We start from the raw sequence: 13,255 nt of genomic DNA, 5'->3' as shown, positions 1-13,255 counted from the left end.
TTCTGGGTTACGTGAATGTTTCAAATGAATGCACAAGGTAGCTTTTGGTAGTCTAATTAGGAGGAGTCAACATGGCTTTGTGCATGGCAAGTCATTCTTATAAATATTGCAGAACTTTTGAAGAGGTTACCAAAAATGTAATATGAAGAAAGGGCAGTGGATGTTGTTCATTTGGCTATTAACAAGGCCTTCAACAGGTCCTGCCTGCATGGTAGGCTGGGCTGGGAGGTTAGGTCTCATAGGATCCAAGCAGAGCTTGTTAAGTAAATTCAAAACCGGTTCAGAGGTAGGAAACAGAGGGGGGTGTTTGAAGGTCATTTCTCAGAATGGAGGCTGGTGACCAACATGTGTTGTGGGGGTTGCTGTTGGGAGCCTAATTATTCATTCTTTATATGAATGATCTGGATGTGAATGAACAAGACTTTACCAATGAGTTTGCAGATGAGGCAAAATTTGGAAGCATTATTGATATTGAAGAGTTATCATAGATTGCAGAGGGATGTTGATCAGTTACGGAAGTGTGCTGTGGAGTGACAAATAGATTTTAAGTGATGCATTTTGTTAAGTCAAACCATCATAGTACTTGTACTATGGAACTACGGAATGTTATGGAACAGAGGAACCTAGAAGTACAAATGAATTATTTGTTGAAAGTGCCATCACAGATAGACAAGGTGGTGAAAAAAGTCATTCAGCATGTTGGTGTATATCAATAAGGATCATAAGTATAGGAGTTGGGACATTGTGTTGCAGTTGTAAGAGCTGTTGCTGAGGCTGCAGTTAATACTGTACGGTTTGGGCCACTCAGTTATAAGATGTGGTTAAACTGGAAAGAGTGCAGAAAAGATTTACAAGAATGATGCCAGAACTAGAGGGCCTGAATTATAGGTAAATGTTAGCCAGGCTAGATCTTTATTCTTTGGGGAGAAGCAGTGATTTTCTAGAGATTTAAAATTATGAGAGCCACAGATAAGGTTTATGTGCCATCTTTTTCCTGGAGTTAAGTAAATTCAAACTGATTTTGAAGACCAAAACTAGATGCCATAAACTTTCATGAGACGGGAGAAGTCTAAAATGGACTTGAGGAGCAACCTTTTCAAATACAGGTGCTGAGTATTTGGAATGAGCTGCCAGAAGTGGTTGAGCCAGGTACAATAATATGATTTAAGAAGTATTTGCATCAGTACGTGCAGGGATGGGATGTAGAAGGAACATGGACTGAATGCAGGAAGCTGGGAATAGATGGTTAGACACCATGGTCAGCATGGGCTCATTACGCTGAAGGAGCTGTATTGCTCCATCGCTCTATTACAAAAATTCCTCATATGTGCAGTAACACAAGTGTTAGGCCCAAACATTTAATACAGGGTGCCAACTTATCTTTAGAAAAGTATTACACAAAGAAAGTGAAAATAAGCTTACCTTTACTTGGCAAAATATCTAAAAAAATATGGAAGAAAGGTATTGCCCAGAACAAGTTCTACTACTTTAAAGGAGCATAAATTCAGGATTAAGGAAAACCCTAAGGCATTCTACAAGTATGTGAAAAGCAGGAGGATAAGATGTGAGAGAATAGGACCAATCAAGTGTGACAGTGGAGAAGTGTGTATGGAACCAGAGGAGATAGCAGAGGTACTTAATGAGAACTTTGCTTCAGTATTCACTACGGAAAAGGATCTTGGCAATTGTAGGGATGACTTACAGTGGACTGAAAAGCTTGAGCATGTAGATATTAAGAAAGAGGATGTGCTGGAGCTTTTGGAAAGCATCAAGTTGGATAAGTCACAGGGACCAGACGAGATGTACCCCAGGCTACTGTGGGAGGCGAGGGAGGAGATTGCTGAGCCTCTGGTGATGATCTTTGCATCACCAATGGGGACGGGAGAGGTTCCGGAGGATTGGAGGGTTGCGGATGTTGTTCCCTTATTCAAGACAGGGAGTAGAGATAGCCAAGGAAATTATAGACCAGTGAGTCTTACTTCAACGGTTGTTAAGTTGATGGATAAGATCCTGAGGTGTAGGATTTATGAACATTTGGAGAGGCATAAGATGATTAGGAAAAGTCAGCATGGCTTTGTCAAAGGCAGGTCATGCCTTACAAGTCTGATTGAATTTTTTGAGGATATGACTAAACCCAAATTGATGAAGGTAGAGCCGTAGATGTAGTGTATATGGATTTCAGCAAAGCATTTGATAAGGTACCCCATGCAAGCTTTATTGAGAAAGTAAGGAGGCATGGGATCCAAGGGGACATTGCTTTGTGCATCCAGAACTGACTTCCCCACAGAAGGCAAAGAAGAGTGGTTGTACATCAGTCATATTCTACATGGAGGCCAGTGACCAGTGGTGTGCATCAGGGATCTGTTCTGGGACCCCTACTCTTTGTGATTATTTTAAATGACCTGGATGAGGAAGTGAAGGGATGGGTTAGTGAATTTGCTGATGACACAAAGGTTGGGAGTGTTGTGGATAGTGTGGAGGGCTGTCAGAAGTTACAGTGGGACATTGATAGGATGCAAAACTGGGCTGAGAAGTGACAGATAGAGTTCAAACCGGATAAGTGTGAGGTGGTTCATTTTGGTAAGTCAAATATGATGGCAGAATATACTATTAATGGTAAGACTCTTGGCAGTGTGGAGGATCAGAGGGATCTTGGGGTCCGAGTCCACAGGACACTCAACGCTGCCGCGCAGGTTGACTCTGTGGTTAAGAAAGCATACGGTGCACTGGCCTTCATCAATTGTGGGATTGAGTTTAGCAAGTGATAATGTGGCACCTATATAGGACCCTGGTAAGACCCCACTGTTCTCTGTTCTGGCCGCCTCACTACAGGAAGGATGTGGAAATGTGGAAAGGATGTGGAGATTTTCAAGGATGTTGCCTGGATTAGGGAGCATGCCATATGAGAACAGGTAGAGTGAATTCGGCCTTTTCTCCTTGGAGTTACGGAGGATGAGAGGTGACCTGACAGAGGTGTACAAGATGATGAGAGGCATTAATCGTGTGGTTAGTCAGAAGCATTTTCTCCCAGGGCCAAAATTTCTAGCATGAGAGGGCATAGTTTTTTTTTAATTTTTTAAATTAGTTTTTCAAAACATTTTACAAAATTAAAAACCCCAAATCCCAATGAGGAGCATTAATACAGTGCAAGATTAAGCATACAATAACAATATGCTACAAAGGAAGAGAATTTAACAAAAAAGCACCTAAATTAAAGACAAGTGAGCTTAGTGTCCTCCCCAAGCCCCACACCACAAGAAAAAAACAACAACAACTCCAGACCAACCACCACACTGTATAAAGAGTATAAGTCCGGACAGTCAAACTCCCAGACTGTGAATACACTTAGTAACAGAGGATAGTAATGCCTACTACCAGAAAAAAAAGGGAGCTGAAAGCAAGGGACCGAAAAAAAGGAAAAAAAAGAAAAAAAAACCCTAGTCAAGAGGAAGGTTATGAAAGTACTCGATAAAAGGTCCCCAGACCTTATGGAACTTTAGATCCGAATTAAGAACTGAATAATGAATTTTTTCGAGGTCCAAGCAGGCCATAATGTCGTTAAGCCATTGCGCATGAGTGGGCGGGGCAACATCTCTCCATCTAAGGAGGATCAAGCGTCTCGCCAGGAGAGAGGCAAAGGATAGTAATCGGCATTTGGTCGGACCCAGACATAAATCTGTCTCGCCCCAAAAACCGAACAGAGCAATTAAGGGGTTAGGTTCTAGGTGCTGATTCAAAATACCCGATAATGTAGTGAAGACATCTTTCCAGAATTTCTCCAAGCTAGGACAGAACTAGTACATATGGATGAGAGAGGCCACGCCCCTCTTGCATTTATCACAGAGTGGACTAATGCCAGGGTAGAATCGAGATAGTTTAGATTTAGACATATGGGCTCTATGAACAATCTTAAACTGTAAGAGGCAATGGCGAGCACAAAGGGAGGTTGAGTTAACCGATTTGAGAACTGAGTCCCAGCTCTCCTCAGATAAGGAGATATTTAAATCCTTCTCCCAGGCCATTTTAATTTTATCCACAGGGGCCCGTCGTAAGGCTGCTAGTTTATCTCGGATAATTGAAATTAAACCTTTACCTAGTGGATTAATGGAAAGAAATAGGTCCATAGCATTTTTCGCAGGCATTTCAGGAAAGTTAGGAATTAAAGGAGCAGTAAAGTGTCAGATTTGGAGATATCTGAAAAAGTGAGCGTTAGGCAGGTTGAACTTAACGGAGAGCTGCAGAAAAGAAGCGAAGCGATTATCAATGAAGAGATCTTCAAAATGTCTAATGCCCTTCCTGTACCAAACATGGAATGCTGAATCGTACGTAGTAGGTAAAAAAAGGTGATTATGTGCGACAGGACTAGAAACGGAAAACCCCTGGAAACCATAGCATTTCCTGAACTGAGCCCATATACGCAAAGTGTGTCTAACCAGAGGATTAGCAATTGATCTGGGCAGACTGCTAGGGAGTGCAGGGCACAGTTTTAAGGTGCTTGGAAGTAGGTACAGAGGAGATGTAAGAGAGTGGTGAGTGTGTGGAATGGGCTGCTGGCGACAGTGGTGGAGGCGGAAATGGTAAGGTCTTTTAAAAGACTCCTGGATAGGTAGATGGAGCTTAGAAAAATAGAGGGCTATGGGTAACCCTAGGTAATTTCTAAGATAAGGACATGTTTGGCACAGCTTTGTGGGCCGAAGGGCCTGTATATTGTGCTGTAGGTTTTCTATATTTCTAAATTTCAATGAATCAGTGACAATTAAGAATATTTGTAAATTCTTGTGCATTTAAACTTAAAAGTATAAAACTTTTGAAAATTAAGCAGTACTTATATGATTACAGTGGAAAAACAGTTTAGATACTAAAGCAAAAAAACACATGCAAGTAGGCAACATATACCTTGGCCAGAAATGTTTGATAGTCAAGATGCTTGTTCAGATTTGAAAATTGCAATCAAATCATCAAATCTTGAAAGTGATTTACAGAGGGGGGAAATTAAAATCTGTTTATAGTATGTTATCTTTCATTTGTAGCACAGAAAAACAACTTCACTATAAATAACTAGTTGCTGTCTTGAAGTTCTTCCCCAGATAGCAGAGAAAAACTGGCGATATACTAGCTTCAATAATCACTATTCAGCCTTTGTCCAGGGATTAATTTTCAAACAAGCCGATACATAATAGTATCTACAATTATTTTATTTATCATATATAAACAATATATTGAAATTTCATTGTGCAATCCTTTCCTTTTGTTTTCCAAATTACCTAACAATAATAAATTCTCACCATATTTTTAAGAGCCATTTTTGGGTTTAGACAATATTCATTTAGTAGTTGACTTTGGCTACCAGTCTTCACATCTGAATATGTATTGTGGATTTAATTTGGAGTGCAGCTCTGAACAATGGGTTCCTAAAAGCAATGAATGCCAGACCAGACAACACGGGTAAAAATTCAGTTGTGTGTAGTTTCAAAGAAAGCATTATCTATACATTATAAACATGGAATTGGCCTTTGATGTTTGAGAAATAAAATATCAAGCCCTAAGTTGGGCCAGCAGACCTTTCGACTGAAGGCATCTCCACATGATGTGTGCTGTACCTTGTTTTGTCGAATAAAGAAGCTGCTTTGCATCCACCAGTTATTTTCTCCGATGACTTCACTGACGCAAAAACAGTATTGTTTTTGTCATTTTTGTGAACTTCTGCAAACTGAAAAAGAATCTAGTGCTTTTCCGGCATATATGACAAATAAACTCTTCTTGGGCTTCAAGCCGGGTACAGGTACCCAGCTTGAAGTCTGAAAAGATTTTATCCTGCGAAGTGTCTATCTCTGGGAGGTATCAAAACAAACATTATGCAGACTTCTCCGTAGGTCTTCTATGTGACTTTGCATGGGAAAATATTTTCTTTATAAATATTTTCAGCTGTGCCACAGCACTTCAACCAAAAGATGCTGGCAGGCCTGGTTGCAAGTAGAAAGCACGGCTGACAACATTGACAACACTGCTGCCATCATGTCAATAATCAACAAAAAAAATCATCCATTTTAGCATAATAAGACTTAATTTTAGACTATGATTTATAAATATCAATCATGATTAGTACACTGATTTGTGAGATTCTAATATTTACACAATTTCAGTATGAGAAAAGTAGTGAGTGTTAATAGCAAGTAGAGATGGTATGTAATTAGTTTATTTAGAGCAGGTAGTGCCCATGTTTATTTGGCATAGGATCATTATAATTGATAAGCAGTGTATAAATCACCCATAAAGCAGTGTCTGACTGTAGTTTAAAAAAGTTACTGAGAAAAAAATTGGTAATAATCATCAATTCTTAAAGTACAAATAAATCTAATAAAATATATAAAATTTCTCTAAAAGATTTTAGTTACCAATTGTAAGATGGTCAAGTATCGTTTCCACCAGAGATATTTCTGAAACTGTGGGCCACAAGCTGCTAGTCCATAGTACAAATACATAACAATATGGATTACAGCATTCATATGAGCTCCAAAAAAAGCTGAAAAAAACCCAAAATTAACGCATTACAAATAAATCCATTCATCAAACTTAATGAATTTGTAATAGTTAATTTTTTTTAAAGTTTACAGTACATGAAATCCAATCATACAGAGAATATTTTAAGAATCATGCAACTGAATTATTGGGTAAAATCAACTGTAATAAGTAGCTTATTTAGCATACCAGAATATTTGATAATACTTTTCCACGTAAGTCACCTGTTATATACCTGAAATAGAGCATGCAGGATTGACAAGAATTGTTGTGTAATGTACAAATGAACCATCTCCCATAAAACTGCATCATGTACGGTATACGCAATTAATATATTGTGCATGTAGGATGCATGCAGGAAATCGGTCAGAACAGTAAGAAGAATTCTTCCACTCAAACCATTTGAAGTGATGGTCAATTACTTGGAGGTTAGTTGCTGTGTCAGAGCAGAGTTCATTAGAGTTTGTGATGTACCAATTTGGAATTGTAACATTAGTATAAAAAATATTTACAAGTGTTGGTATTGTAGTAAACAGATGAGTACAATGTCACTACTGATTGCTGCAGATTCTTATTCATTGAGCAGAGAGTGGAGAACAGGACAGTAAACTACAAACTGCTGAGGGAACTCAGTGGGTGAGGCAGCATCTGTGGAGCAAAGAGACAGTCGACACTTTTGCTTTAAATCCTGAATCACGACTTGTGAGAGTAGATTTTGTTAATTCACTTTTTTAGAATGCATGTGGCACTTGAAAGGCCATCATTGATTACCCATAAAACCATAAGATATAGGAGCAGAATTAGGCCATTCAGCCCATCAAGTCTGCTCCACCATTCCATTATGGCCAATCGCAGATCACACTCAACTCTGTGTACCTGTCCTCTCGTCATATCCTTTGAAGCCCTGACTGAATAGGAGACATTCAACTTCTGCCTTAAATACACCACTGACTTGGCCTCCACTGTAGTCTGTTGACAATACTCCAAGTGAGGCCAAACTAGTGTCTTAAAAAGACTCAGCATTTTCTATTTCCCTTGAAATAAATGCCAACATTGTACTTCCATTCTTAACCACAGACTCAACCTGTAAATTAACCTTCTGGGAGTATTGCACAAGGACTCCTAAATCACTCTGCAGCTCTGATGTTTGAACCTTCTCCCCATTTAGATAACAGTCTGCACAATTATTACATTTCCCAATACTGTATTCCATCTGCCACTTTTTTACTCATTTTTCCAATTTGTCTAAGTTCTGCTGCAATCACATTGCTTCCTCAGCACTACCTACCCCTCCACCTATCTTCGTATCATCCATAAACTTTGCCACAAAGCCATCAATTCCATTATTTAAATAATGTGAAAAGTAGTGGTCCCAATACTGACCCCTGAGGAACACCACTGGTCACTGGCAGCCAAGCAGAAAAGGCCCCCTTTATTCCCACTCACCACCTGTCAGCCATTCCTCTATCCATGCTAGTATCTTTCCTGTAACGCCATAGGATTTGATCTTGTTAAGTAGCCTCATGTGTGGCATCTTATCAAATGTCTTCTGAAAATCCAAGTAAATAACATCCACTACCTCTCCTTTGTCCACCCTCTTGTTAGTTTTTCCAAGAATGCTAACAGATTTGTCAGGCAAGATTTCCCTTTACAGAAACCATGCTGACTTTGACTTATTTTATCATTAGTCTCCAAATGCCTAGAAACCTCATCCCGAATGGAATCAATGCCTCTTGAAAGTTGTTGTTTTTATCCAGCCGAGTGAAGAATATTCTATCACATTCCTAACTCAGCCCTTACATAGATGAAAAAGTTTTGGGGTGTCAGGGTGAGTCACAATTACCTAGCTTCTTAGCTGCACTGGTAATTTCAAGTTCAGGTTTACAGATACACAACCAAATGAAACGACGCTCCTCCAGACATCGGTACACCCACAAAACAAAATTCTGTGAATTATCACACAGAACATAAACCAATATATTACTATAAATAAGTTATAATTCAAAATGTGTGCAGTGCACAGCGCAGGAAAACAGTAAACAGTGGCGGCAGGCCAAGTCCTGATATTTCAGACGTCCTTCCTGATGATAATGGGTCAAAGAGTTTGTGGGATGAGTGGTTAGGATCCTGAACAATGCTTTGGGCCCTTTGTTTGCAATGCACTCAGTAAATGTCACAAATGGGGGCCGGGGGAGACCCTGATGACTGTCTCAGCAGTTTTTACCATCCTATGTAGGATTTTGCAGTCCAATGTTTGCGATTTCTTCTTGACTTGTGAGAAGATGTTGCACACTGCACAATTTTGTGCTCTGCATTTTCTCCATGGCAGAGCCATTGATGTGCAATGGAGAATGGTTGACATGTGCCTTCCCAAAGATCCATAACCCATAGTCATCTCTTGTCTTGTCCACATTGAGACTCAGGTTGCTGCTCTTGCACCATTTGGCAAGCCTCTCTACTTCTTCTCTGCACGCTGGCTCATTATTGTTGCTGATAAGGCCAACCACTGTAGTATCATAAGCGAACTTGATCACGTGGTTTGAGCTGACCCCGGCAGTGTGGTTCTAAGTCAGCAATGTAAACACAGCCCCGGGAGCACCAGTGCTCTGTATAATGGAGCTTGAGATGTTGCTGCCAACTTGGACTGACTGGGGTCTTTCAGTAAAGAAGTCCAAGATCTAGTTACAGAGAGGGGTGTTGATTAACAATGATGACACTTTACCCACCTGCCTCTGAGGGATGACTGAGCTAAATGCCAAGCTAAAGTTGATGAACAACATCCAGGCTTACTGGGTTCTAGGTGAGACAGGACAGAATGGAGGGCCAAAGCTATAGCAGCATCAGTAGACTGCTTTGAGTGTTAGGCAAACCAGAATGGATCCAATGTTCCATTTGTCAGCTGCTCAAAGCACTTCATGATTGTTGATGTCAGTGCCACTGGACAGTAATGTTTATGTGGTGTAGTTTGAGCTTCTGGTCTATGGTAACCCTAGGATCTTAATGATGAGTGACCAGACATGGGTATTTTTGCTGAATGTCATGACGAGGTTGTCTGACTTCTGACATGTAAAGGAGATCATTGTCTGAAACTTTCTGGATGAAATGTTAATATCTAACTTAGTCTTCTTCTTCAAGTAGGTGTCAAGATTTGACTGCCTTTTCCTAAGTTTCCCCACATGAAGCAGTTCTCGGTAGCAGGAAATCGTGTCAAGAACACCTCTCTTTGCCTTATCGCTTTGCTCCCAGTCAGGCTCATTATTGATGAACTGGTCTACGACTTGTGTGATCATGGTGATGTAAGTGCTGAGAAATTTTGTGGTGAGGTTTCTTGCTGGTGTTTCCTCTTCTCCATCCAAGTCCTCAGATTCATTCAGGATGTGTTGCTCTGCCAGTTCTCCGAAGCATGTCAAGTTTCTCAGGATGACCTGGGGCATTATCAAGCACCAATAATGCTTCAGATCAATGTCATACTCTTCACAATACCACTTCACTGCTGGACAAAAATGTGAAACAAACCAATTTTGGAAAACATCAATCGCCACCCAGGCTTTCTTGTTTGATTTCCAAATCATTGGGAGACTTGACTTTAAAATGCCTTTTATTGCTTGTGGTGTTACAGAGTGGTACACGATCATATGCTTTAACTTAAGTCATCTTTAGCATTGCCTCCTAGCAAGAGAATTAACTGGTCCTTTGCAGCCATTAATCCAGATGCATGTTTCTCTTCTTGGGAAATGAATGTATGAGAAGGTATTCTTTTCCAAAATGGATCCATTTCATCCACATTGAAGACAATCTTGGAAGGATAATAGTCCTTTTCAATTATAGCCTTCAGCATTGCAGGAAAATCCTGGGCTGCTTTGCTGTCTGCACTAGCTGCTTCACCAGAGATATGTATACTATGGAGATTACTGCACTGTTTAAATCTATTGTTACGTGTCCGGCAACAATGAATATAGAATTGAGTCAGGTTTTATAAACAAATAAACATTTATTAAACTTTGCTCAACAAAAATGAAAAGTAAACAAATGACTAACTTAACCAGAAGTTAACTGCTATATGGCAACTTAGCAAACAGCCAAGCTCTGGAATAGTTCTTAAAGGGGTAAATTCGAACACAGTCTTAAAGTGGTAAATTCGAAAGTCCAAGTAATTTATACAGTCAGTAAGGAGAGACTTCAGTGCAACAATTTCTCGAAGAAAATGATGAATCTGCTGATCACAGTCGAGAGATGCCTTGTCCAAAGGATTCACGACGAAGGAAATAAAAACGGCTTAAAGGAACTGATCTTTTTATTCTGGAGTACAGACAATGCACCAAACCTTCCTGCTCTTGCAGAGGCCGTCTCAGATGCAGGCCATTATTCTTGAACAAAGATTCAACAAGATCGATCCTGTATTAAACCGCAGAACGACACCAACTTTACTCGATCCTTCAGGTTCCTGTACTTCAGTAAAGTCTTCACTCTCCAATACTCAGATTTTAAAATTAAATCAAAGGTACATCAAACAAAACTGGCAGTGATTGGTGAAACTGCCAGCACAACAATTCTGTACCTTACAATAGAAAGTAAAATTCCATTTTAAAATGAAACTGCGTCATGAGACAAATACGCAGCATTACGAGTAACTGACGAATTAAACGATGAATCAACTGCGTAACAACAGGGGTTTCCCATTATATACCTGTTGAGAACATGTCATCATGTGACGTCACACTGGCGGGAAAGTTACATCACCCCACCATCACAAGACCATTACATCATGCTCACAAGATACTCAATTACATCATGGTCATAAGACAGTCACAAGATACCCACGGGGTATGTAACACTATGAACCCAACTTCTGCTGGCTGTGAATGTTACCGACATCGCTTTTTCTTCTTGAATATGACTGAAGATGCTTCTTGCCTTCTCTATTATTACCAGCTGGCTTACAGGCATGTTTTGTTGTGTTTGATCATCCACCCATGTACTTAGTCAATTTTTGATTTTTTTCAAACAAATGGTTCCTTGAACGAGTCACCTTTGTTCATGATAACTTTGAGATCGCTGTTGCAGAAGCTTTTATCTTGCCTGTATTTTTCAAATAATTGTTCTGATCATCAATGCAGCCAATTTCAAAGAGGCGCCAACATCAACCTGACACTCACCAGCTTCCAGACACCGTATCACTTGCAGTTTCACATCTACGCTAGTGGTTTTCCTAGACGTCTTAGATGTACTACCCTTACTGGAAGTTGCAAGCCATTTTCCAGACATTATGGGTAAATTTAAAAAATGGAATAAATTGCCGAGGAAGCAAGTGGGGGAGGCAGGACGTGAACTAATACATGATTGGCTGAGAGTGGTTCAGAGTATATGTCAAGTGCTCTCATTGGCTGATTCAATGTTTACTATAATGGCGACCGCTTAAGAGATTTTAAGTGTTGCTTAGAATGAATTTTTGCCATTTTCAAAAACTTCAATAAAGAATTGAATAACCGCTTTGTAACGAATCAACGCTATGTGGGGTAGCATTATGTGGGCTTCGAGTGTACTTAAAAATTATCAGACCACATAGGCTTTGCTGTATGCAGGCATGTTTTATTTCCCTAAGGAGTTACAAAACATTGGACAATCAGAACGTCCCCTCTTCTGATGTTGTAATGGAAACATCATTGTAGAAACTGCAGAAAATAGTTGGGCTTGGACCTTGCAATAGCATAAGAACACAAAAAGAACTTGAGGAACAGGAGCAGGAGTAGGCCATCTGGTCCATCGAGCCTGCTCCGCCATTCAATAAAATCATGGCTGATCTGACCATGGACTCATCTCCATCAACCTGTCTCTTCCCCATACACTTAATTCCCCAAAAAGGCTATGATAGGGTAGGATTAGGATAGTGTAGAGCTGGGAAGTTTCATCTTCAGCAACCACAATCGCAAGACAGATTTGGTCCATTCAGCAAATCCAGTCTGTTCAGGCATTCCATCATGGTTGATTGTTATCCCTGCCAGCCCCGTTCTCCTGTTTTCTCCCTGTAACCTTTAATACTATGACTAATCAAGAACCTAATAACCCCCACTTTAAATATACCCAATGAACTGGCCTGCATAGTTATTGGTGGTAATGAATTCAACAGATTCACTACCCTCTGGCTAAAGAAATTCCTCATCTCTGTTCTATGTGGATGTCCCTCTCTTCTGAGGTTGTGTACTCTGATCCTAGACTCGCCCACTATAGGGAACATGCACTCTATCTAGGTCTTTCAATATTCAGAAAGTTTTAATGAGATCCCCCTCATTCTTCTAAATTCCAGTGAGCACAGGCCCAGATCCATCATACACTCCTCATATGATCACTCTTTCATTTCAGAATCATTCTCATGAACCTCCTCTGGATCATCTCCAGTGCCAGCACATCCTTTTTTAGATAAGGAGCCCAAAACTTAATCAGTACTCAAAAGTGTGGTCTGACCAATGCCTTATAAAGCCTCAGCATTACATCCTTATTTTTATGTTCTTGTTCTCTTGAAATTAATGCTAACATTGAGTTTGCCTTCCTTACCACCGACTCAACCTACAAATTAACCTTTAGGGAATCCTGCATGAGGACTTCCAATCCCTTTACATCTGATTTTTGAATTTTCTCTCTGTTTAGAAAGTAGTCTATGGCTTTAATCCTTCTTCCAAAGTGTATGACCATGCACTTCTCTACATTATATTCCATCTGTCACTTCTTTGCCCATTCT

At 40.0% G+C, this 13,255-nt stretch overlaps 2 protein-coding genes across 2 annotated transcripts in view; both read right to left on the bottom strand.

Moving 5' to 3' along the window:
- LOC140733296 (SH3 domain-binding glutamic acid-rich-like protein 3) overlaps positions 1 to 13,255 on the bottom strand; it is a 234,651-nt gene that overhangs the window by 59,447 nt on the left and 161,949 nt on the right. The window lies entirely within an intron of this gene.
- The window catches only part of elovl4a (ELOVL fatty acid elongase 4a), a 62,176-nt gene that overhangs the window by 7,779 nt on the left and 41,142 nt on the right, over positions 1 to 13,255 (bottom strand). The window contains exon 6 of the mRNA XM_073056427.1: positions 6,396 to 6,523. Coding sequence (XP_072912528.1) covers positions 6,396 to 6,523 — 128 coding nt within the window. The remainder of the gene's footprint in view (positions 1 to 6,395; positions 6,524 to 13,255) is intronic.

Source organism: Hemitrygon akajei, chromosome 9 (assembly GCF_048418815.1).
Source record: "Hemitrygon akajei chromosome 9, sHemAka1.3, whole genome shotgun sequence".
NCBI lineage: Eukaryota > Metazoa > Chordata > Chondrichthyes > Myliobatiformes > Dasyatidae > Hemitrygon > Hemitrygon akajei.
The sequence above is the reverse complement of the archived record's forward strand: the minus strand, read 5'-3'. Positions and strand labels throughout refer to the sequence as shown.